This window comes from Triticum aestivum, chromosome 7B, assembly GCF_018294505.1.
Source record: "Triticum aestivum cultivar Chinese Spring chromosome 7B, IWGSC CS RefSeq v2.1, whole genome shotgun sequence".
Taxonomy (NCBI): Eukaryota; Viridiplantae; Streptophyta; class Magnoliopsida; order Poales; family Poaceae; genus Triticum; species Triticum aestivum.
The window spans coordinates 432,057,051-432,079,477 of record NC_057813.1 but is presented as its reverse complement, the minus strand read 5'-3'; the positions used below and the strand labels follow the sequence as shown (position 1 = coordinate 432,079,477).

General features: G+C 47.9%; 1 protein-coding gene across 7 annotated transcripts; it reads left to right on the top strand.

Annotated features, from left to right (window-relative positions):
• Positions 1-1,198: 1,198 nt before the first annotated feature.
• On the top strand, positions 1,199-22,237 carry LOC123161039 (uncharacterized). Of its 7 annotated transcripts, none has more exons than XM_044578896.1 (13): positions 1,199-1,711; positions 1,799-1,938; positions 2,994-3,071; positions 12,200-12,279; positions 13,119-13,203; positions 13,926-14,345; positions 20,733-20,840; positions 20,929-20,996; positions 21,140-21,227; positions 21,312-21,383; positions 21,488-21,541; positions 21,624-21,723; positions 21,824-22,237. In XM_044578896.1, exons 1-12 carry the CDS (start codon positions 1,294-1,296, stop codon positions 21,711-21,713), a joined length of 1,701 nt encoding a protein of 566 aa, XP_044434831.1. In that variant the 5' UTR covers positions 1,199-1,293; the 3' UTR covers positions 21,714-21,723; positions 21,824-22,237. The 7 variants fall into 7 exon arrangements, 2 of the variants coding, with proteins under 2 accessions (XP_044434831.1, XP_044434830.1); XM_044578895.1 differs by having other exon boundaries at positions 2,985-3,071; XR_006480502.1 differs by lacking the exon at positions 21,824-22,237 and having other exon boundaries at positions 2,985-3,071; positions 20,913-20,996.
• The last annotated feature ends 190 nt before the right edge of the window (positions 22,238-22,427 follow it).

The following is a 22,427-nucleotide window of genomic DNA, read 5'->3' as shown; positions in this document are numbered from 1 at the left end:
TTGTTGAAAGGGGCCAAAAATTCATAAAGATTTACACACCAATACATGTATATATATGCAATCAAAACAAAATTGAAATGCCCGTGGCATTTATTTTTCTTTGTTCTCCCTTTTTTTTCATTTTTGTATGCATCAAGAATATTTTAATACACACGTTTAACACTTTTTAAATGCATGATTAACATTTGTAAAAAATTACATTGTTTTGATGTCTATTTTTTCCTTACATATTGTATTTTTTGCATACATTACGAATATTTATTATACACACATTTAACGTTTTGGGAATACATAATTAACATTTCTGAAAACGTATTTTTTTTACTACTCCCTCCGTTCACAAATATAAGATGTTTTAACTCTTTTGTGAATCAGATGTATATAGACATGTTTTAGTATGTTTGTTCACTCATCTCATACTATATGTAGTCCATATTAAATTGTCCAAATAATTTTATATTTGTGAACAGAGGGAGTATTTTTTTCATAACCATTATACATTTTTCATATACATGAGGAACCTTTTATGTATACATATTTTATATTTTCCCATATACGTGATTAACATTTTAAACATATTCTTTATGTCTATTTTTCCAAACACATTGTATGTTTTTTGTATACATCAGAATTTTTTCTATACCTGTTTAACATTTTCTAAAATACTTGATTAACATTTTTGAAAACTTATACTCCGTCCATCAGAAAATAATTGTCAGAAAAATGGATACAAATATATTATCTAGAACGAAAGTACATCGTTTTCTCTGACAAGTATTTTCGGAGGGTGGGAGTATATTTTTATTTCTATATTTTCCATTCACATTGTACATTTTTCGCATACATTGATTTTTTTTGTAGACATTTAACATTTTCCAAATAGATTATTAACATTTTTGAAAACTTATATTTTTATGCCTATTTCTCCATACACATTGTACATTTTTTGTATGCATCGTAACAATTTTTCTATACGCGTTTAACATTTTCAAACGCATTATTAACATTTTCAAAATATATTTTTTATAATCTAAATATTTAGAATATTTGCAAATACAAAGAAAAGTTAAAAAGAAAAAAAACGTAAAAAAACGAGGCTCTGGCCTGCCAAGCGCTGGGCCGGGCCAGTCTCGCGCTCGCGCTCAGGCGAGGCTGCGCGAGCGACCTACGCGCGAAATAGGGATCGCCATGTCCGTGTGCAGCCGTTCCGTTCCAGTTCCACCACCCGCGCCTCATCCACAACCAAACGGGCGCGACATGTGCTCGACGTTTTCCCTCTGAGACCACGCGGCCATGGCGCTCGCCTTCCTCCCACCCGCGCCCGCAGTCCACCATCCGCCGCGCCCCCTCAATCCCCCGCCGCTCGCGTGCGCCACCAACACCGGCTTCTCTTTCCTTTTCCCACCGTCCTCCCGCTGGCCCTCCCTGCAGAGGGCCAGCTCCGCGGCAGCCGGTGATGGCGCCGGCTCGTCAGAAGCGCCGGGCGACAGCTCGCTCGACGCAGACCTCCTCAGGAGGGTCTCCGGGGTAGAGGACGCGGACCGAGCGTTGGACATTATCGCGGAGTCGCTGGGAGGCGGGGCTGGCTCCGGCTCGAAAGCGTCCCTCGACGCGTCCGACTGCAATGCGATATTAGCGGCGGCGCTTGACCGGGGCAACGTCGACCTCGCGCTCTCCGTCTTCGACGCGATGCGCTCCGGCCTGGCGCGAGGTGAGCCCGCCTTGCTCTTCTGCTGTTTTATCCATTCACGAGTTGCTTGACTGCTGCTGAGTCCGGTGTCCAACTCTGAGTTTGCAGTGGGGCGCTGGAGTTGGGCAAGGCCGGACGCGCGGACCTACGCGTTGCTGGTCCAGCGATTGGCGGCGGCTCTGCGCGTTTCTGACGCTATCAGGATAGTCGACTACGTGTCCCGTGCGGGTGTATCTTCTGCAGAGGAGGTGAGGTTTCGTGTTAGGAACTCATGTGCCAGAGCAATGTCGTGTGCTTATGTCATCTGTCGCATGATCCTCCAATCTGGTGTGCCAAGTATTTCTGACCCATGAAGTTGTAGTTTCAGAAACCCTTTTAACTGATAGATACTAGATACTTCGCATAACAACACAAAATATCTGTCTGCTATCTATCCCAGTGCTTACTTTCTTCATTTTTCTGCTTTGCAGTTTAATTCTATGTGGACCTAATTGACAACTTTAATCATCTTAATTTGTGATTTTGGATATGAATGAGTGCGATACAAAATGAGTCCCAGAATAATCATCTTGCCATCCCAATGTCGTAGCATTTCCATCAAGATATGAATAATTTCTACCAAGAAATTGCAAATAGAAAATTTAGCAGATAGCAATAAATGTACTTCAGAAGTGTTCATTTGACAAAGGATTCAGTGGGAAATCATTCATGTATGGCACTACTTTCTTTTTTCCTACCTTGGACTGAACAGCAATAAAGAAGGAATTAAGCGAGTTACATATTAAAACACATGGGATCAAGTTTGAAATTCGCAAGGTCAAGTACTCTTAGGTGCGGCCATCTGGCGATTTGCAGAAGGCACACCTTTGTTTGGAGGGCATAGCAAGTAAAATCAGCTCATGAACATTCTAAATATCCCAATTTATCCAGGACCTCCTTCGCCTCCTAGGGGTATCTTTGTTTGAGAGCCAACATATCAAACTTTGCATGTTGCATGACTTAGTATGTCTCGAATATATCTCCTTTGAATATTAACAGAGTAGAAAAAATATTATTATATTGCATAGTACTTAAAATCTTTTCTATGCAGTCTAATTTTGAACAGTTTGGCAGTATTAATATTACAAGATTGCACATTGCCACAACAATGCCAGTAGTTCTGAATATCTTAGAAATTTGATAGTTTTGGTGAAAATTGAATATCCAATGTTGACATGTGGGTGCCTTAGTGAATGGAATATATCTTGTGCACATTAAATTAGTGCAATTTAAGTGTTACAGTAACACATTTTAGTTACTGCAGGTCCCGTTTGGCATAACTGTTCGCTGTCCAACCTGCATGGTGGCAATTGCTGTTGCGCAGCCTCAGCATGGAACTCAGGTTCGATGTTGCAGAAGTACTTGCTTTACATCTCCCTCACATACCGAATACTACTCATTAGCTTTCAAAACACGAACTTCTAAACAATTTTCCGCAGCTGGATACATCATGAGACGCGAGACAAATGTGACTTGGAAGAATAAGACGGAAACAATGGGATGGGTAGCTTTTTTTTTTTTGAGGGAATGGGATGGGTAGCTGTTAGATATTGTTAGCACATGAACCAACATGCTGTCGCCAGTAGGTAGGAACACAGAAGGGAGAGTCTAGGAATATAAATGCTTGTAGATCCACATGCAAATTGTAATTCTTGTAGGTGGGTCTTATTTTGTAATTCTGCCCCTCACTAGGGTTTAGTGACAATGAATGCTTTAGTAAACACTCCCTCCGTTCCTAAATATAAGACCTTTTAGAGATTCCAATATGGGCTACATACGGAGCAAAATGAGTGAATCTACACTCTAAAATATGTCTATATACATCTGTATGTAGTCCATATTGAAATCTTTGCTCTTTATGGTTGCACATTGCTATAACTTGAGATGGGAGGATTCAAATCCTAGTACTCGCCATAGAGAACTCCGCCGTTGCTCGCTCCGAGCCCGGCGGCCACCGCATACCGCCGTTGCTCGCTCTGAGCACGGCGGCCACCGCCTTTCACCGTCGCTCACTCTGAGCTCCGCAACCGCAAACCCTAGTCCATGGCTGGCGACCTCAGGTACTCCTCGTCTACGACCGGCTGGCTCCCTCAGGTAGACATGCGCTTCGTGATGCTAACGAGTTGAGCTCTTTGACCCTCTCTGCTTTGTTTGATCTCACCAAGTCCAAGCTAACTTGCACCCTTCTCCGCTAGCATTTAGTTGCATTCTGCTTCCGCCCACCTTACTACAAGTTGCATCCTGCATTTCTTGGCATCTCTTGCATTTAGCTGCACCTGCATTTCTTTTCGCTTTGAGCTACCTCGGCCCCCCTGCTTCTTCTTCCCCCGTACGTGGCTGGTACGCTGTTAGTTGCATGCTGTTGCTTTGTGCGACTAGTTCGTTCGCGCGATCGGACCTCTAGCTACGCGCGCCTGCTGGACGACGAGGGCGCCATGCGGCCACCTGATGAGTTGGGCGCTCGCTTTGAGGATCGCATGCTAGCCCTGTATGGCTCTGGTACGGTTGCGCCCGTGGCTGGCTCCCGCCAGGCCTCCTTCCTCGCCGGCCACCTCCTAACCCCAGGAGTTTTTTGCTCGCCGGAGTTCTTTGCAGGCCTCCTCCACCACTGGTTTGGCGGCTCCCCGGCCGGCTTCCGGGTCCGGCCGCTGACCGTTGGGCATTTTGAATTTCAAGTTGCCCATGCAAGTGTTGCATGGGAGATTGTGCGACGTGGCGCATGGCGCTGGGGCGCTCTTACTGTCAGCTTCTCTGTACGCCCACGACCCACTCGATGCCCCTCGCGTGCATTGGGCTGTCCTGCCATGCACGCTGCATGCCCAGGTCTCCCGTCGATACTAGGACCACACCCATGCTCGTCTCTGAACCACCCCCCCTCGCGGGACGTGCGCGATCGATGCCCTCCGGGTTTTCTGCGATCTGCCGTGAGCAAGGCCGCCGGGTTGCATGCCCCATGCAACCGCAATCATGCCCCACCTGACTTAAATCCTTCTGCCACGCTGGTAACCGAACAACTCCGCCAATCAGCTTGCCCCGCAAGCGGGCACGCCGAAGACACGCGACCACCCGGACGAGTCGATGCTGACGACTGTTGCGATTACCAACCTAATGGCACAGCAGTTCATCGTCATAATTCCTACCTGCAGGCCCTCCTGTCTAATCTAGTCCCTGGGCAGCGCGCCTGTGCTGCACCTCGCCCCAAGACCAATGCTGCAAAGCGCTTCACAAAGCCAAAAGATCTGCATCTTAGATGCTTTAGATGCCTTTCTTACAGCCACCGAAGGAAAGATTGCCGTGATCCCATTGTTTGTTGGTCTTGCCGACAAGTGGGCCACACTGCCTCTCTTTGCCATGCCCACCACCCTGAGAACCAACGTAGCCTCCCGGCTCCTCGCGCCTCAGCCCCGACTACTTATAGCAGCCAAGAGCGTCTCCCACGACACAACGCCCCCCAAGCCCCCCAACCTTCCTCCTTAGCGCACCACCAACCTTGCTCCAACGAGCTCATTCCCTTCACCGCCATGGAACCGGTCGTACGCGGACGCCCCACCTCCCTTGATGTCCACTACCCTCTCCTCCCCGACCAGAATGCACTAGTCTGCCCTAGTCAACATCACCCCACCCCTACCCGGCTACCTCCCATGGCTTAAGCGCCTCTTCCGCGAACGCCTTCGCATCATGGACGTGCGCTACGCTGGTTGCACCACGGGCACTGTCTATGTCGTCTTCCTCCGGGAGTCGGAACAGGCAGCAGCCATGTCTGCCAGTCCTATCGAGACCGGCACTCGCCGCGTCGACATCCTCCCCCACAATGCCGGAGACAACGCTTTCACCTTCTCCTTTCGCCACATAGTCAGCCTCTCTCTTGAAAAAATGCCGCTTGAGCTGTGGGATCGCAAAGGGGTCTCGACCAGCGTAGCTGGCTTTGCAAGTCTCCTTGGTGTCAATCACCTTTGCCTCCATGGGAACGATTTCTCATGCATCATCGTGCTAGTAAAGGTTGAAGCCCTTCAGCACATTCCGCACCACCTCGCCTTCCACCGCATCGATGGGGCTGGCATCTATGCTGACGTCCTTATCAACGAGATATGGGATGTGGCCCGCACGCTAGGCTCCCCCTCCTCACCGCCCCTGCCACCTAGCTCCTCCCCCCCCCCCCCCCCCCCGGAGGACGGCTATGCCCCGCCCCGCGGCTACCGCCGCGGGCATGCTAATCCAAGGACCACGCGTGCTATGAATGAGAGCATGTCAGACCGTGCCTTCCGAGCTTTCCAATACCCACACCTCGCCACCTTTGGCGACTCCATAGCCATGCTCAAAATCTCTGCAAAACCCACGCTACGCAAACCCACCACCTTCACCATCCCCACCATCCAAGAGATCACGCATGAGGATGAGGACCGCCTTTGCCTCAAGCCTGTGCTGCTTGCTGCGGAGATAAGGCGTCCCCATGCTCTGGCAGCCTTCGATGCTGACACCCTAACCTACACCTTCTCAGTTCGCCTGAGCAATTACCGAACCACGTCCGGGGTTGTTATGGTTGGGCAGGCCACCGCTAACCTTGGTCACTTCCCTTGCTTCGACCTCAACCTTGAGCGCACCGAGCATCACAGCTGCCGCTCCATCCTCTTCAAACTTTGGCCTAAAACTATCGCGGGAGAGTTCTGCTCCCACACCCTGCCCTTACTGCCCTCCGTCGAGTGCAAACACCCACCAAAATCCTTCGTCCCACACTCCTTGGTGCCAGACGTCGGCCCACTGCTCTCCCTTGATTCTACACAAGCCATCCCAGCACTTAATTTGCCTCTGGCCCAGATTAGGGTTCAAGCCCACCAGGTGCTCATCTCTAGGCCTATATGCACTAGGCCCATCCAGCCCATCCCTGGGCCTTTCGTCGGCCTGCTACCCACCAACTTCATATCCCCTGTTTCCTGCACTGACATGGAGCATGGAGCTTGCGCTATCCTGCCGCCGCAAATCGCCGCTAGGTTCTGTCACTGCCGCAAGCTGCCACCTGAACCCACTGCGGCCGAAAGGCGCTCCTCCCCAGCCACCAGGCAGCTCCTGGAGCCCGCGGTGATCCCCGCCTCCGGCGATCTGCCCGTGCCGGCTGCTGAGCAAGAGGGGGCTGCGCAGGAAGCCGCCGATCCAGATCCTGCTGCTGCCACGGAGGGGGGTGGGGACGGGGCACGGCTGAGGCTGGACTTGCCACGGCTGCCTCCCCACGCTGCAGCTCGCGCATCCAGAAGCTCTATGACGGGGCGCGGATGGGCTCTGTGGAGCGCGCCTCCAAGCGCAAGGCCAGCTCTAGCGCATCTGACAGTGCCACCCCTCGTCGCCGCCCGGCGAATCAGCGGAAGAACAAGATGCTGAGGGCGGCGGACATCGTCGAGCTGCCGCTCAAAGACACCCCCCGGCCGCTCACCAGGGGCAAGGCCAAGCTCCTCGCGCGATGCTGTGACCTCAATGCGGATCTCGTCCTCTCTGGCGCGTGCCACTCCGACGACACAGGTGGCGCCTCTGCTTCCTCCGAGTCCAGCAGGTCCACACATGACTAGGCTCCCCGTCGTTGTCGATCGCTCAAAAGCTCCTAGTGACAGCATGCTAGCTAAGTTTGCAACCCTGTGTACCGCCCGTGTTTTAGTTCAGCACCATCATGTTTCGCCCTTTGAGGCTTTGTACCTGCATCGTAGTGCATGTTTACCTTTCAATCAGCACCTTGCCCTCTTCTTAGCTCATGTAAGCTCCTTTGAGCACCACAACTGCTATGGCATTGCAATGAGATGTATTTCCTTCCCATATGCGTATTTCTAGCTGGAATGTTAGAGGACTTGGTGATTCTGACAAATGCTCACTCGTCAAAGATGCTCTCTTGGCTAGTAGATCGAGTGTAGTTTGCTTGCAGGAGTCCAAGCTGCAAGAGGTAGACCGAAGGAAGGCTGCGGCCTTTCTCCCACAATGCCTGCGGAGTATTGTTTATATGCCAGCGTCGGGCTCTTCGGGTGGAATTATTGTGGCCTGGAATGACGATGATCTACAAGGGACTGAGGTTGCCAAAAACAGGTTCTGCGTTACCATACAACTCCAGTCCAGGAGCAACAATGTCTGTTTTTCTCTTTCGGCCATCTACGCTCCTTGTGACGACAGAGAAAGACCCCTTTTCTTTGATGCTATGAATGAGATGGCTGCTGAAATCACTGGACCCTGGATCTTGCTCGGGGACTTCAACATGTACAGATTTGAACATGAAAAATCACGGGGCAGGAGAAACTGGGCACTCATGGAGACTTTCAACTCCTGGATAAGAGAACATGCATTAGATGATGTGGATATTGCTAACCGCAGCTTCACCTGGTCTAACAAAAGGGAAGAACCAACACTCGTCAAGTTGGACAGAATCCTTGTTAATGCCGATTGGAACTTGGGCTTTGCGGACACCACAGCCACGGCCCTTCCAGCTGTTACATCGGATCATGTTCTTTTTGCCGAGGATTGCAGCAGAGAGGCACCCAAGTGCCCGTTCTTCAGGTTCGAGAACCACTGGCTGCATATGCAAGAGACATGCGAGCTGATTAGCACATGTTGGCAAAAGGGCACTAGAGTGTTCGCTTCAACGTCTTCTCTCTTTAACTTCAAGTTAAGGAGACTTAGGGCTGCAGTAAAGAAGTGGAAAAGGACCAAGAAACCAATGCAGCAAACCCTTGACAACTGTAAACATGTTATCCAATTTCTGGATGCAGTTGAGGAGAGAAGACAACTATCGAAGCTAGAGTGCACGCTCAGGAATCATGCGCGTGAGAAAGCACAACAGCTTATTCTTTGGCAGACTATGGCATGGAGGCGTCGTGCGAAAATTAGGGGCTGCACCCTCAGTGATGAAAATACAAGGTTCTTCCACGCCGCGGCCAACCAACATCACAAGAAGAGTAAAGTGCGGCTCCTGATCAAAGAGGGGATCCAGTTCTTTGGTGAACAAGACAAGTTACGCATTGCAACAGAGTACTATCAGGAACTGCTTGGGCAACCATCCCCATCCATGCCAACAATTGACCTATCCGAGCTGTATACTTCCTCTGATTTAAGGGCACTGGAAGAACCTTTTTCCTGGGCCGAAATTACTACTGCAATACAGAAAAGTCCTAACAACAGGAGCCCAGGACCTGATGGTTTTACTAACGAGTTTTACAAATGTTTCAGAGAGCTTTTGAGGGAAGAGCTGATGAGCTTCTTCCAGGAGTTTTATGAGTTTGGCAGCAACCTGAATGGTATTAATGTCGCCAACATTGTGCTGATCCCCAAGAAGGACTGTCCAACAGACATTAAAGATTTTCGGCCAATCTCTTTGGTACATAGCCTGCCCAAGCTGCTTACCAAAGTGCTCGCTACACGGCTGCAACGACTCATTCCGGCCATGATTCATCAGCTACAGTCAGGCTTCTTGCCAGGTAGATGCATTATTGAAAACTTCGCATTGGCGGCAGAGTTAGTGCAGCAAGCATCCAGGAGAAAGAAGCCTATGATAGCGCTAAAGCTGGATTTTCGGAAGGCTTTTGATAGCGTCAGTTGGGAAGCTCTACAGCAGGTTTTTACAGCAAGAGGATTCGGAAGTCGTTGGACTAATTGGCTTTCCCACATCTTCAACTCCAGCTCTTCCCAAATCCTTCTTAATGGACAGCTTGGAGAGAAGATTTACTCCAAGTGTGGCCTCAGACAAGGGGATGCAATATCGCCATACCTATTCATTCTGTTGGCGGATGTTCTACAACAGCTATGCCATAAGGCACACCAAGCTGGCAGGTTCCAACACCCGCTTGGAGTAGAGGGACCTTACCCTGTTCTGCAATACGCAGACGACACACTTCTGCTTATACAAGGAAATACACAGCAGGCCATCATTATAAAGCAGATACTGGACTCGTTCTCGGCTTTCACTGGACTCACTATCAACTTCCAGAAGAGCTCCTTTGTCCCCATCTGCGTGGATCCGACGGTCTGCCAGGAGATCGAGCAAGTGCTACAATGTCAGTCCTCTGCCTTCCCATGCAGCTATCTGGGTTTACCACTATCTGCACACAAGATTACCCATGGACTGCTAATACCGGTTATTCACAAGGTAGACAAACGCCTATCAGGCTGGTTGGCTACCTTTCTGTCCTTGGGGGGGGGGGGGGGGGCGACTAACTCTGATCAATGCAGTTCTAGCAACGATACCAAGCTACTTCATGGGCTGCTTACTATGGCCAAAACAGTCTCTACAGCAACTTGAGCGGATCATAAGGGGGTTCCTTTGGCAAGGAAAGAACCAAGCAAAGGGGGGACAGTGTCTTGTGGCATGGGATTATGTGGTTATGCCGCAAAAAAATGGAGGCTTGGGGGTACGGGATCTCGAAGCACACAACAAGGCAATGATATGCAAAGCAATGACTAAGATACTACAATCAAGCAACGTACCGTGCTATCAGTGGTTTGCCTCAACTTATTGTCGCACAGAATTACCACTTACAGCACGTAGTACAGATACTGCGATATGGCGATGCCTCAGATCATCGCTGCAGCTTGTTATTCAGACAACCAACTGTGAGCTCGGGGATGGGAAGACGATATCCTTCTGGTTTGATCATTGGATGGAAACCGGACGACTATCTATGTCCTTTCCGACCCTGTTCACGTTCTCCAGAGCCAGGTACTGCACTGTCGCTTCACAATACGATAACGGCGTTTGGATGATACAGCTACATCCCAACCTATCCTACACCGCCTCGAGGGAGCTGGAAACACTGATGAGCCTCCTGATTGCCATCTCACCCACCCCTAATGCACCGGACATCAGGAAGCCCATGGCGCTGGATAGCAAGCTATCAACAGCATATTTCTATCGGCTACTCACCTTCAGAGGCATAGATTGCCCCTCGGCCCCATACATCTGGGATCATATTATACCCAAACGACATCGGGTATTTCTATGGTTGGCCATCAGGGACAGGCAAAACACTGGGGATAACATGGTGAGGAAGCAATGGACAAGAATTGCAAATCACAACGGGTGTGAAATGTGCCCGGCAGCTGAGACCATGCACCACATTCTACTCAGATGCAAGCTGGCGCACGCTGTTTGGGCCAAGATTGGACTCCTCGACTCGGCCACATCTGCTCAAACTACTGCAGACTTTTAGACCTCGGAGGCAGCAAGGGAAATGTACGGAACACTTTGGCACGTTCTCTTTGCTGCAGGTGCAGTGGCACTTTGGGATGCCAGGAATGCACGAGTGTTCCACAGCGTTTATTGGACAAATGCAAAGGTTACCACGGAAATTTCTCAGCTACTTATGCTATGGAGGTTGAGAGCACCAGAAGGAAACGCAAGGGAGGTCATAAGCTCATGGGCTAATGTCATGATGCAACAGTAGTTTATAGCTCCTGTCTTCTCTTCCTACTTCCCTTTTTTTCTCTTCCTTTTTCTCTTTCACATCCAGGCTTGGCGACGGCCTGCTGCACATTGTGTGCAGCGTTTACGTCGCCTTCATGTAAAACGACTCCGGTCTATCGGGCTACGGCCTGTTTTGAATGCATAAGGTAGAACAAGATCTACCTTTTCTTTCAAAAAAAAAAACATTGCTATAACTTATAAGCACTTCAGCAGGACATTTTGATAATCTTATATAGGAAATGCATTCTTAACAGTTACCCTCTCAATTCTCAAGTTTTATATATTCTCCACTTCACCTCTAAAATAGGAACCAATTATTCTACTCACCTGTCTACCAAAACCAGTTCCTCTTGCCACTTTTCACAATGACACCCCCCACCCCCAGCCGCGTGCGCGTCTCTTACCATTGCCACTCTCCACGGTGGGGCATACACATCCCTCTTGCGTGTTGCCGGCTGCCCCTAAACTTCTCCACAGCCCATCTTTCAACACGCCACCACCTACCTCGCCCTCTTTCCTGTTTGTTCCATTTTCAAGGTTGCTATAATGTCGTCATCGCCCCTTTTCCGCTGGCAAGCTCTCCCAAGTGCTCTCATGGCTGTTGTTCTAGTTCGTGTGGAAATCAGTTCTTTTCCCCCTTTCTTTCTATATGTTTGTGTGACGGCCATGTCCTGCGACAGGCTATTTATCCCTCTTCAAGTCCTACAAGGATCTAGTTGTCAGGCTACACTGCCACCATGGATAGATTACCATGTTTGGAGGGTTACTTGGACTAGGTCTGATTCTTGCTGTCATCAATAGTGCTTGTATTTGTAGGAGGCCATTTGGCAGATATGTTATATATGTATATACATATTGAAGTGTATTAATACGCAGGAAACCCGTTCACAGTGGGGAACTATGAACAACTATATACATGTCTAATGCCTTCCACCCCTCAAACTCATGGCAGATCAACAACATGAACACAAAGCCTGGAATATTTTTAGTTGGATGCTTTGAATTGCAAATTTCGTTATAGTTTTTAGTTGGATGCCCTTCAGGTGGTTTCTTGTTCGAAGTGCCGGTACCAATATGAACTATTTTCTGGAGACGTTACAAGCATCGAGTCAGAAGAAGTGAGGTTAGTGACTGAAACATGTTTTATTCATCAAGCCGTCTCTTGGATATTTCTGTACCACCGTCATAATGTTGTTTATTACTCCCTCCATCCGTGTCAGAGAAATGGATGTATCTAGACCTATTTTAGTTCTAGATACATCCATTTCTGCGACAAGTAATTCTGGACGGAGGGAGTATAATTTAGTGTCCTTTTAGCCTTTTAGATATGGATTATGATCACTATTTTTCAAAAGCAACTAATAAGAACCTTTGCCAGCAACATCCTTGTAAACATGTATCTTTTTTGCTAACTGGGGGGGTGGGGTGCTGGAACTTTAGAGATACCTGATATCTTAATTAGGATTGAATCATAACGAGTCATTTAAAATGTTGAGCTGAATCAGTGATCCGGTTGTGGTCTGACTGATACCTTTTTCATGTCTTTTTGGGGGTGGTATGATGGGCAACTCAATGTTGCGCTAGTAATTGGTTTGCGGGGTGGTTCAATATTGTTCCCACAAATGTTGCTTTCCAGGATGCTGAAACATTTAGACATCAAACTTAAATGTTTTATAACTACTCATTGTTCTTTGATGCAACTCTATTAACACGGGTGATTTATGGGCCTTCCAATGGTTGTTCATCCTCTGCGTACTCTATAACACGGGTGATTTATGGGCCTTCCAATGGTTGTCCTTCCTCTGCGTACTCCTTTGCATTATGTAAATTGGTTAGTTTCTGTTGTTCTACTGTTATCTCACAATACAAATTTTAGTTCTTCATTTCAGTTTTCCAGCAGTTACTATACTTGATGTCGCTTCTAATATTATTTCTCTAAGGATCTTCTCCTGCCGAACGCAGCATGGATATTTCAGCTTTTGAGAAGGCCTTGCAATTTATAAATGTGATGAAAGATGATCTTCCAGCTGCCGTTCACTCTATCGTGGTAGCTTCCCTTTTCAAAAATGCATATTAGAAATTAGTCTGTTTATATGTTGATGCTATTTACTTTGGACGGAGTTTCACTTTGCTCTTCGTGACACGTGAAAATGCCTTAGGGCCTTGTATATCATGTAAAGGTATATGGTGAACTGAATGGAAGTGGAAGTAGATTTCTTCACATTTTCTGTTAAGATTGACGCAAGAATGTTTTGTATAGAATGTTTGAAATGTAAAGATGAGGAGGCAGTACAAAATTATCAACATGATGCTATGTCAAAAATGACAAACTGGTACCAGGATTTGTTTTAAGCCCCACATCAAACAACATGAACACATCTTGTCATAGTTATGGGAAAATAACCAAACACTTGTCAGTCAAGTCAGCATGACCAAATTTGGTCATAAAGAATTGGCAACTATCAACTCTGTAGTAAACAGTCCATTATGCCACATACCCAATGTTGCCCAATTCTTTTCAAGAACAAATGTTGCCCAATTCTTTTCAAGAACAAATGTTGCCCAATTCTTAAGTGCTGCTAAATTCGACTGTCAAGATCTAACTGCCATTTCTCATTGAATATTGATTGGCGTACAGAATTTTGTGGGCAGCATGCTGGGGCTTCAGCTCAGCCTTTCATGGATGATATCATCTTATTTTACAATCTATGCACAATACTGTTAACAGTTTCTGATTACTGATATGTTTATCTGTCATTTGTGTTGCAGATCCGGACACCCTCAGGAACAGCCCGCACACATAGATTTGCTACCAGGACTGTTGAACTGCCTGCTCAAGGAGGAGAAAGAGTGACCATTTCCTTGGCTGCCCCAGCCAATGCTTATCGTCAGATGGGTCCCCTCAAGATTGCGGCACGCTCAAAAGGGTTTAGTCCAGGAGAACCCATGTGCCTCACTAACCATGTCAGTGGAGAGATCTCAAAGTTGCTAAGAGTGCCATCAAAGAATGCGGGACCATTGTTTCTTAGTCCTTATCTAGTTGTCGGTGCTGTTGCTTTGCTTGCTTCTGGAGATGCTGTTTCTGCATTCATTGATCCAAGTCTCCCTAGACTAATTACAGCAACTGTCATTGCATCGGCTGCTGTAGGAACAACACTAAATCAAGTGATCCTGCCAGAGACACGAAAGGTATGTTTGATTTCCATGTAACAAAAACATCTAGGATGTTTCTTTTGTCATGAATATGCAACTTGTATTACTAGGAGGCCAAAGCCATCATATATATGTACAAGAGGATGCCAAAAGGCTAGAATACAAAAGGCCAAAGGCCATCACCAATATAACTCTAACACCCCCCCTCAAACTCATGGTGGATCTACAACACTGAGTTTGGAGAGGTGAAATCTATGTTGCGCTCTAGTCTGGGCCTTCGTGAAGAAGTCCGCTAATTGTAACTCGGAGGGCACATACTGAAGAGCAACAACATGATCCTGCACAGCAGCACGCACATAAAAAGCATCAACTCCAATATGCTTGGTAAGCTCATGCTTTACGGGGTCCCGCGCAATACTGATAGCGCCTGTACTGTCGGACAAGAGGGTGGTAGGTGTAGTAACAGAAACACCAAAATCCTCCAGTAACCATCGTAGCCAAGTCACCTCTGCCGTCAGAAGAGCCATAGCTCTCAATTCGGCCTCTGCACTCGAACGGGACACTGCAATCTGTTTCTTTGTCTTCTAGGCAATGAGAGAACCACCAAGAAAAACACAGTAAGCAGAAAGTGAACGGCGATCCGAAGGATCACTAGCCCACGTAGCATCTGAATAGGCTTGGAACTGGAACGGGGAAAAAACAGACGATGAGAGATCGTGCCACGAAGATATCGTAGAACACGAAGAAGGTGACTATAGTGAACTGAAGTGGGAGCGGAAACAAACTGACTCAGAATATGGACATGATAGGAGATATCTGGATGAGTTACAGCAAGATAGACAAGGCTCCCAACAAGATGACGATAACGCGGTGGATCAGACAAGAGTTCACCATCAGAAGCGCGAAGGTTAACATTGAGCTCCATAGGAGTCTCAACAGTGCGCTCGTCACTAAGAGCCGCACGAGTAAGAAGATCCTGGACATACTTTTCTTGGGAAATAAAAAAGCCATCAGAGGTGGAGGAAACCTCAATCCCAAGAAAGTAACGCAGAGGACCAAGATCAGACATAAGAAACTGCTCACTGAGACGAGCCTTGACAAAGACAATGTACTCAGAATCATCACCAGTGATGATCATGTCATCAACATATAGAAGAAGAGTACGACCACGAGAAGAAAGATGGACAAACAACGCTGGATCATGAGCACTTGGCGAGAAACCAGCTGCAGTGACCACAAAGGCAAAACGCTCAAACCAAGCACGGGGGGCTTGCTTAAGGCCATAGAGAGAGCGACGAAGGCGGCAAACCATGCCATCAGGGACTGAATACCCAGGTGGTGGCTGCATATAAACTTCCTCACACAACTCACCATTAAGAAAGGCATTTTTAACATCAAGCTGAGACATGGACCAGTGGCGAACAGAGGCCACGGCGAGAAGTGTGCGGACAGTGGTCATATGGGCCACAGGAGCAAAAGTCTCATCATAATCATGACCATGCTCCTGCTGAAAGCCACGAGCTACGAGACGAGCTTTATAACGCTCAAGAGAACCATCAGAGCGAGTCTTAATCTTATAGACCCACTTGCAAGTGATAGGACGAACATGGGGAGGAAGAGAAACTAGATCCCATGTGCCGTTACGCTCAAGGGCAGCAATCTCCTCTGCCATGGCAAACTGCCATTCAGGATGAATAACAGCATCTCGATAAGAAGTCGGCTCAACAATGGTCGAAAGACCATAGCGAGAAGGAGAATATCGGTCAGGGGGCGGACAAGGCCGAGAACGAAGACCATAAGTCAGTTGAGAGGAGGAAGACGACACACCAGAAGTAGTGGGCACATCAGTAGACTCATCCACAACACGTCGACGACGAGTGTAATGGAAAGGAAAGGAGGGGAGTGGTGGAATCACTAGAGGTGGAGAAGAGGAAGGTATCGGTGATGAAGGTGGAGAAGAGAAAGGTATCAGTGATGATGGTGGAGAGTCATGCGATGAGGGAGGAGAAGAAACCATAGGAGAAGACAGTGTCGGATCTGTAACAGCGGGACGAGGAGTAGGAATATTGGGCACAAAGGGAGGTGTATTCGGAAACGTAAGAAAAGAGATGTCCTCTGTGGAAAAGGCCGAGGAGGATGGACGTGGGTAGAAGGGACGAGACTCATCAAAGGTGACATCCCTGGAAATACGCATCCGACGACCGACAGGATCCCAACACCGATAGCCCTTATGCTCATCACTGTATCCGAGAAAGACACACTCAACAGACTGAGCGGTCAGTTTGGTGCGTTCACGAGGAGCAAGTAAAACATAGCAAACACAACCAAACAAACGAAGCGCCGAATAATCTGGAGAACGACCAGAAAGACGCTCAAGAGGAATACCACCCTGTAGAGCAGCAGATGGCTGAATGTTGATGAGATAGATGGAAGTGGTAACAGCCTCAGCCCAAAAGTGAGGCGGAAGAGAGGCGGCGATCATCATCGCACGCGCCGTCTCAAGAAGGTGACGATGCTTGCGCTCAGCCACACCATTCTGAGCATGAGCACCAGGACAAGAGAACTGAGCAAGAGTACCCTGCTCAGCAAGGAATCCTCGCAACGCATGGGAGATATACTCACCAGCTGAATCTGCACGAAAAACACGAATAGAAGTGGAAAACTGGGTATGAACCATGGCAGCAAATTTTTTGTATATAGACAAGACCTCACTACGAGAAGACATAAAGTAGATCCAAGTGTACCGGGAAAAATCATCTATAAAGATAATGTAGTAGCGATGACCTCCTTTCGAAGCGAAGGGAGCCGGACCCCAAACATCAGAGTGAATGAGGTCAAAGGGGCGTTCGGACACTGACTCACTATGAGGATAGGGTAGTTGAATCTGCTTACCAAGCCTACAACCCATACAATCCAACGAAGCGTTACCGGAGACAGACCCCAGAACACCACGATGAACCAAAGACGAGAGACGAGAACCGCATAAATGGCCAAGACGATGATGCCACTGCTGAAAAGAGCTGGTAGTTGCAGCAACAGGGGTGGTGAGACTGGCGGCGATGGTAGCGGAGGGAAGACGAAGCCAGTCAAGCTCCCAGAGACCATCAGAGCGTCGAGGGCCAGCACCAAGCAGAGCGCCCGTGCGACGATCCTGAACAGAACATGAATCAAAGTCGAGAATGACCCTACAACTAGAATCAACAATCTGACCACCGGATATGAGCTGCATGGTAAGTCGAGGAACATGAGCTATAGAGGGAACATGAAATGAAGAAGTGCTAAGAGTGCCTCGACTAGCTACGGGGAGGGGAGTGCCGTCAGCCGTAAGAACACGAACATGAGACTCGACAGGTCGAATGGAGGTCAAAGTGGAAGAATCATAAGTCATATGAAAAGATGCTCCAGTATCAAGAATCCATGGGGATGTACCTGAATGGGTAGAAGGTGGTTTCTCGGTGCCAGAAGGGTCAGTCACAGAACCTGCAGAACCTGTCGGTGACGAATCCCAAGCAGCAAGGAGGCATCGCAACTGTGCAATCTCACGCGCAGACAGGGACGGTGCGAAAGAGGTCGAGGTAGAAACACCTGCCGACGATGAGCAGTCGCCACTACTCGTGAAAGCCGTGTGTAGAGTCGACGAAGAGCGGTCACTGGCGCGCGCGAAAGCCGCGAGAGGAGCCAAAGTAGAGCGGTCACCGGCGCGCGGAAGCCGCGAGAGGAGTCGACGTAGAGCGGTCACCGCCACGCGCGGAAGCCGCGAAAGGAGTCGACGTGGAGCGGTCACTGCCGCGGGTGGAAACCGCAAGAGGAGTCGATGTAGAGCGGTCACCCACGCGCGCGGAAGCCGCAAGAGGAGTCGACGTAGAGCGTCCACCGCCGCGGGCAGAAGTCGCGACAGGAGTCGATGTAGAGCGATCACCGCCGCGGGCGAAAGCCACGACAGGAGTCGACGTAGAGCGGTCACCGCCGCGGGCGAAAGCCGCGAGAGGAGTCGACGAATGGCGACCCGCAAAGCATGCTGAAGACGCCATGGAGAGCAACGTCGAACATGGACGTGCACCGAGCACCGAGCGACGACGTATACGTGAAACTGGATCAGTATAAGGAACCTCGTCGAAAATCACCGGACAGCAAGGATGAGAGACCCGCCGTGACATCAAGCCGAACAATCCTCAAACCAACAGAAGCAGCCAACAGCCGAGCAAGCTGAGGACCCGCGGCAGGCAGCCGGCGGTGACTGAGACCGGGCGGACCAGGCAGCCGGCGGCGACGGTGACCGGGCAAAGCAGGAGAGCAGCCGGCGGCGGGAGGCCCGCGCGAAACAGGGCGACGACCTGCTGGGGCGGGACGCGTCGTGGCAGAGACGGCCGGCTGGATTGCGGCGCTGACCAGGCGAAGAAGAACTGGAGGTGAGGCGAGCTGAGATGACCTCCTCGAGCAGTGGATCGAAGCAGCCTGCAGGGACCCAGGCGTTTGACCAACGCGCTAGTCAGATCAACCGGAAGAAAGCAGCGGCAGCAGAGTGGGCAAGCGGACAGGGCTGGCGGCCGGCGGCGGCAGCAGTAGACGACCGGCGGGGAGCAACGGCTTGGGCGGAATCCGGGCGGGAACAGAGATGCTGCTCCCACTAGTCCTTGTCCAGATCGAATCCGATCTCTCGCAGACGACGATGGAGTCAGATCGAAATCGATCTCTCGCAGATCAGGTAGAGACGTAGAGCAGCGGCAGCAGAGAAACAACACGCAAGGGAATGCGGCAGCCAAGCACAGCAGCGGACGGGGTCGAGCAGCGCAGCCGGAAAAGAGGAACACGGTGGCGCGATTGGACTGAGCACGAGTTGCGGCGTGCGAAGAAAAAAGAACCTAAAGCTCTAATACCATGTAATGAATATGCAACTTGTATTACTAGGAGGCCAAAGCCATCATATATATGTACAAGAGGATGCCAAAAGGCTAGAATACAAAAGGCCAAAGGCCATCACCAATATAACTCTAACATCTTTCATTAAAAAAATGAAACAAAGTGCAGACAATCTGAGCAGGTAGGTAAAGATCTAGTCATGTACAACAACAACACCAGAGCCTGTAGTCCCAAACAAGTTGGGGTAGGCTAGAGGTGAAACCCATAAGATCTCGCAACCAACTCATGGTTCTAGCACATGAATAGCAAGCTACCACGCATCTTTGTCCATGACTAGTTCTTTGGTGATACTCTAGTCCTTCAGATCTCTCTTTATGGACTCCTCCATGTCAAGTTCGGTCTGTCCCGACCTCTCTTGACATTATCAGCACGCTTTAGCCGTCCGCTTGCACTGGAGCTTTTGGAGGCCTGTGCTAGGAATTTGTGTTCTCCAAGGCCCAAACCATCTCAAACGATGTTGGACAAGCTTCTCCTCAATCGATGCTCCCCAACTCTATCTCGTATATCATCATTACGGACTGGGTCCTTCCTTGTGTGGCCACACATCCATGTCAACATGCACATCTCCGCCACACCTAACCGTTGAACATGTTGCCTTTTAGTCGGCCAACACTCAGCGCCATACAACATTGCGGGTCGAATAGCCGTCCTATAGAACTTGCCTTTTAGCTTTAGTGGCAATCTCTTGTCACAGAGAATGCCAGAAGCTTGGCACCACTTCATCCATCCGGCTTTGATTCGATGGTTCACGTCTTCATCGATGTCCCCATACTTCTGCAGCATTGACCCCAAATATCCAAAGGTGTCCTTCTGAGGCACCACCTGCCCATCAAGGCTAACCTCCTCCTCCTCTCGTGGCTAGTAGTACTGAAACTGCACCTCTATACTCGGTTTTTGTTCTACTAAGTCTAAAACCTTTCGATTCCAAGGTTTGTCTCCATAGCTCTTAACTTCCTATTGACCCCGTCCGACTATCATCAACTAGCACCACATCATCCGCAAAGAACATACACCAGGGGATATCTCCCTGTATATCCCTTGTGACCTCATCCATCACCAAAGCAAAAAGATAAGGGCTCAAAGCTGACCCTTGGTGCAGTCCTATTTTAATCGGGAAGTCATCAGTGTCGCCATCACTTGTTTGAACACTTGTGTACTTTGCTGGGACTTTGTGTTTCTCCAATCCACAGAACATTCCGCTGTATCTAGTCATGTATCATCGATAAATTTGTTTACTATTAATATTAGGCCGATCCATCTAGCTTTGTTGATGGGTTAGCTCCACTTGATCTTGCCAGTGCTTGTTGGCAATACTACCCATTTCGTTAGCATTTTTTATGGCAATGATAATTCTAATTATGTTCTCAACCATACTATCAAGTTCAAATTCTTTTTGGTGTTGAGTAATGTTTTTTGGAGGTAATCGTAGTGACTATAGTCTCGAATTAGAAACTGTGGTTTGTATTATCTATTTTGCATGATTTAACTCTTATGTTTGTCCAGCTTCCACAAAAGGCGGTAGACATAGTTGCCGTACAGCAGAAACTCTTATCTCAATATGACATGCTTCAAAGTCGTCTTAAGGATCTGAAACGGCTTGTTGAAAAAGAGGTTTGTCTGTTTAATCTCTGAAACCAGTAAATCTTCTGCTAAACGTAAAGTTTTGAAAAGCATAGTGTCCAGAATTATTCCATCGAAGGTGTGGATGCTTGCAAGAATGTGTCAGTTGGAGAACAAGATATTAGCAGTAGGCGAACCATCATATCGGTAATTTTTACAGAAGTTGCATGTTCTTGTATCATACTGGTTTAATTTACTTACTTAAAAAAGCACTGTTTTATTACAATAGTTCCATGTTCTACTGCAGTGTTTTATGAAGAGAATTGAGCATTGTACAAACTAATTTGCAGTGCTCGACGTGGTAGAGTGAAGAGGGTACGGAAAAGCTTGGAAACTACGCTGTTGGCAAAGATTGAGCTGATGGAAAGTTACGCAAAAGTAATACAAGAGACTGTAAATATAAATCTGTATACATTTCACATGTAATCTAGCTGAAATAAAATGTTGAATATGGCATTTCAGTTATGTTCTATGATTGAAATTGAAGTTGAAATGGACTCTGACGTTATCGTTGCTGAAGCAGCAACCGGTGCAGTAAGTTCCTATCAATGCATACAGTATATACTACCTAACGTACATTGTTTTTGTTTTTCTAATTACTTCCGGGCAGATAACTAATAATGAGTGTTACAATTCAGGAAAGAATATCAGAACAAATTGAACAGTTGATGGAGATTGACAGTCTTGAAGAGGTGGAAAACCTTCTGCCCGAAATTTCTATCGAGCATAACATCGTTTACGAGGAACTAACATTTGCTTCTATAACCATTTCAGCAATGGCGTATACAAGCTGAGGCTAATGATGAAGCAGAAAGGCTTCTTGGTTCAGATTCTTCAGAAGCATTGTCTGCTGAGCGTGTATGATGAAATTTTGGTAATATGGAAGAACATTAATTTGTTTCCCATTTTCCATATATCTCAGTTCAATATACATGTTTTACTTTCAAACTGAGAACAAAACCATACTCCACTAGGCTGGGCACAGTGACTTGTGAAGACGATGATTCCGATACAGAAGACAAATTTATTGCTGTGTAGAACCATGTATTCCCCCATAACATCGAAGTGAATATTGCAAAGAACTGAGATCTCTAGCACACACTTGACAGTACAGATCACGACAAGCTTATGGATGGAAGCAAATGAAAGATGTTTATACAGAGACAAAAGAATGTCAAAACCCTGAAGAGTCATGAGATGCTCGAGGCAGTTCAAGGACTGTGGCTTGGTTTTGTTAGTTGCTTTAGCATGCTCCTTGGAGTTGGCAAAAGAATCTGATGCTGGCTTCTAAATGGCTTCGTGTAACTTTTATAATTGTTGTGTTGAACGGTGGGACTGTAACTGTACATAAGTGCGTAAATTGAATTGCAACACATTTTTGTCATGCCTATAGATAATTGCAGATCCTCTAAATTGATGTTTGCAGAGCATCCGTGTCTGTACAGGAGATATTGGTGTGCACGTGCTATCTGACAAGAAAAAACAAGACTCATGCGATGAACGCAAGAGCACGAGCAATAGCATTTCCAGTGGCAGAATAAAAAGTGGCCCTCAACTGAATAAGGAAAATCCCCTCCT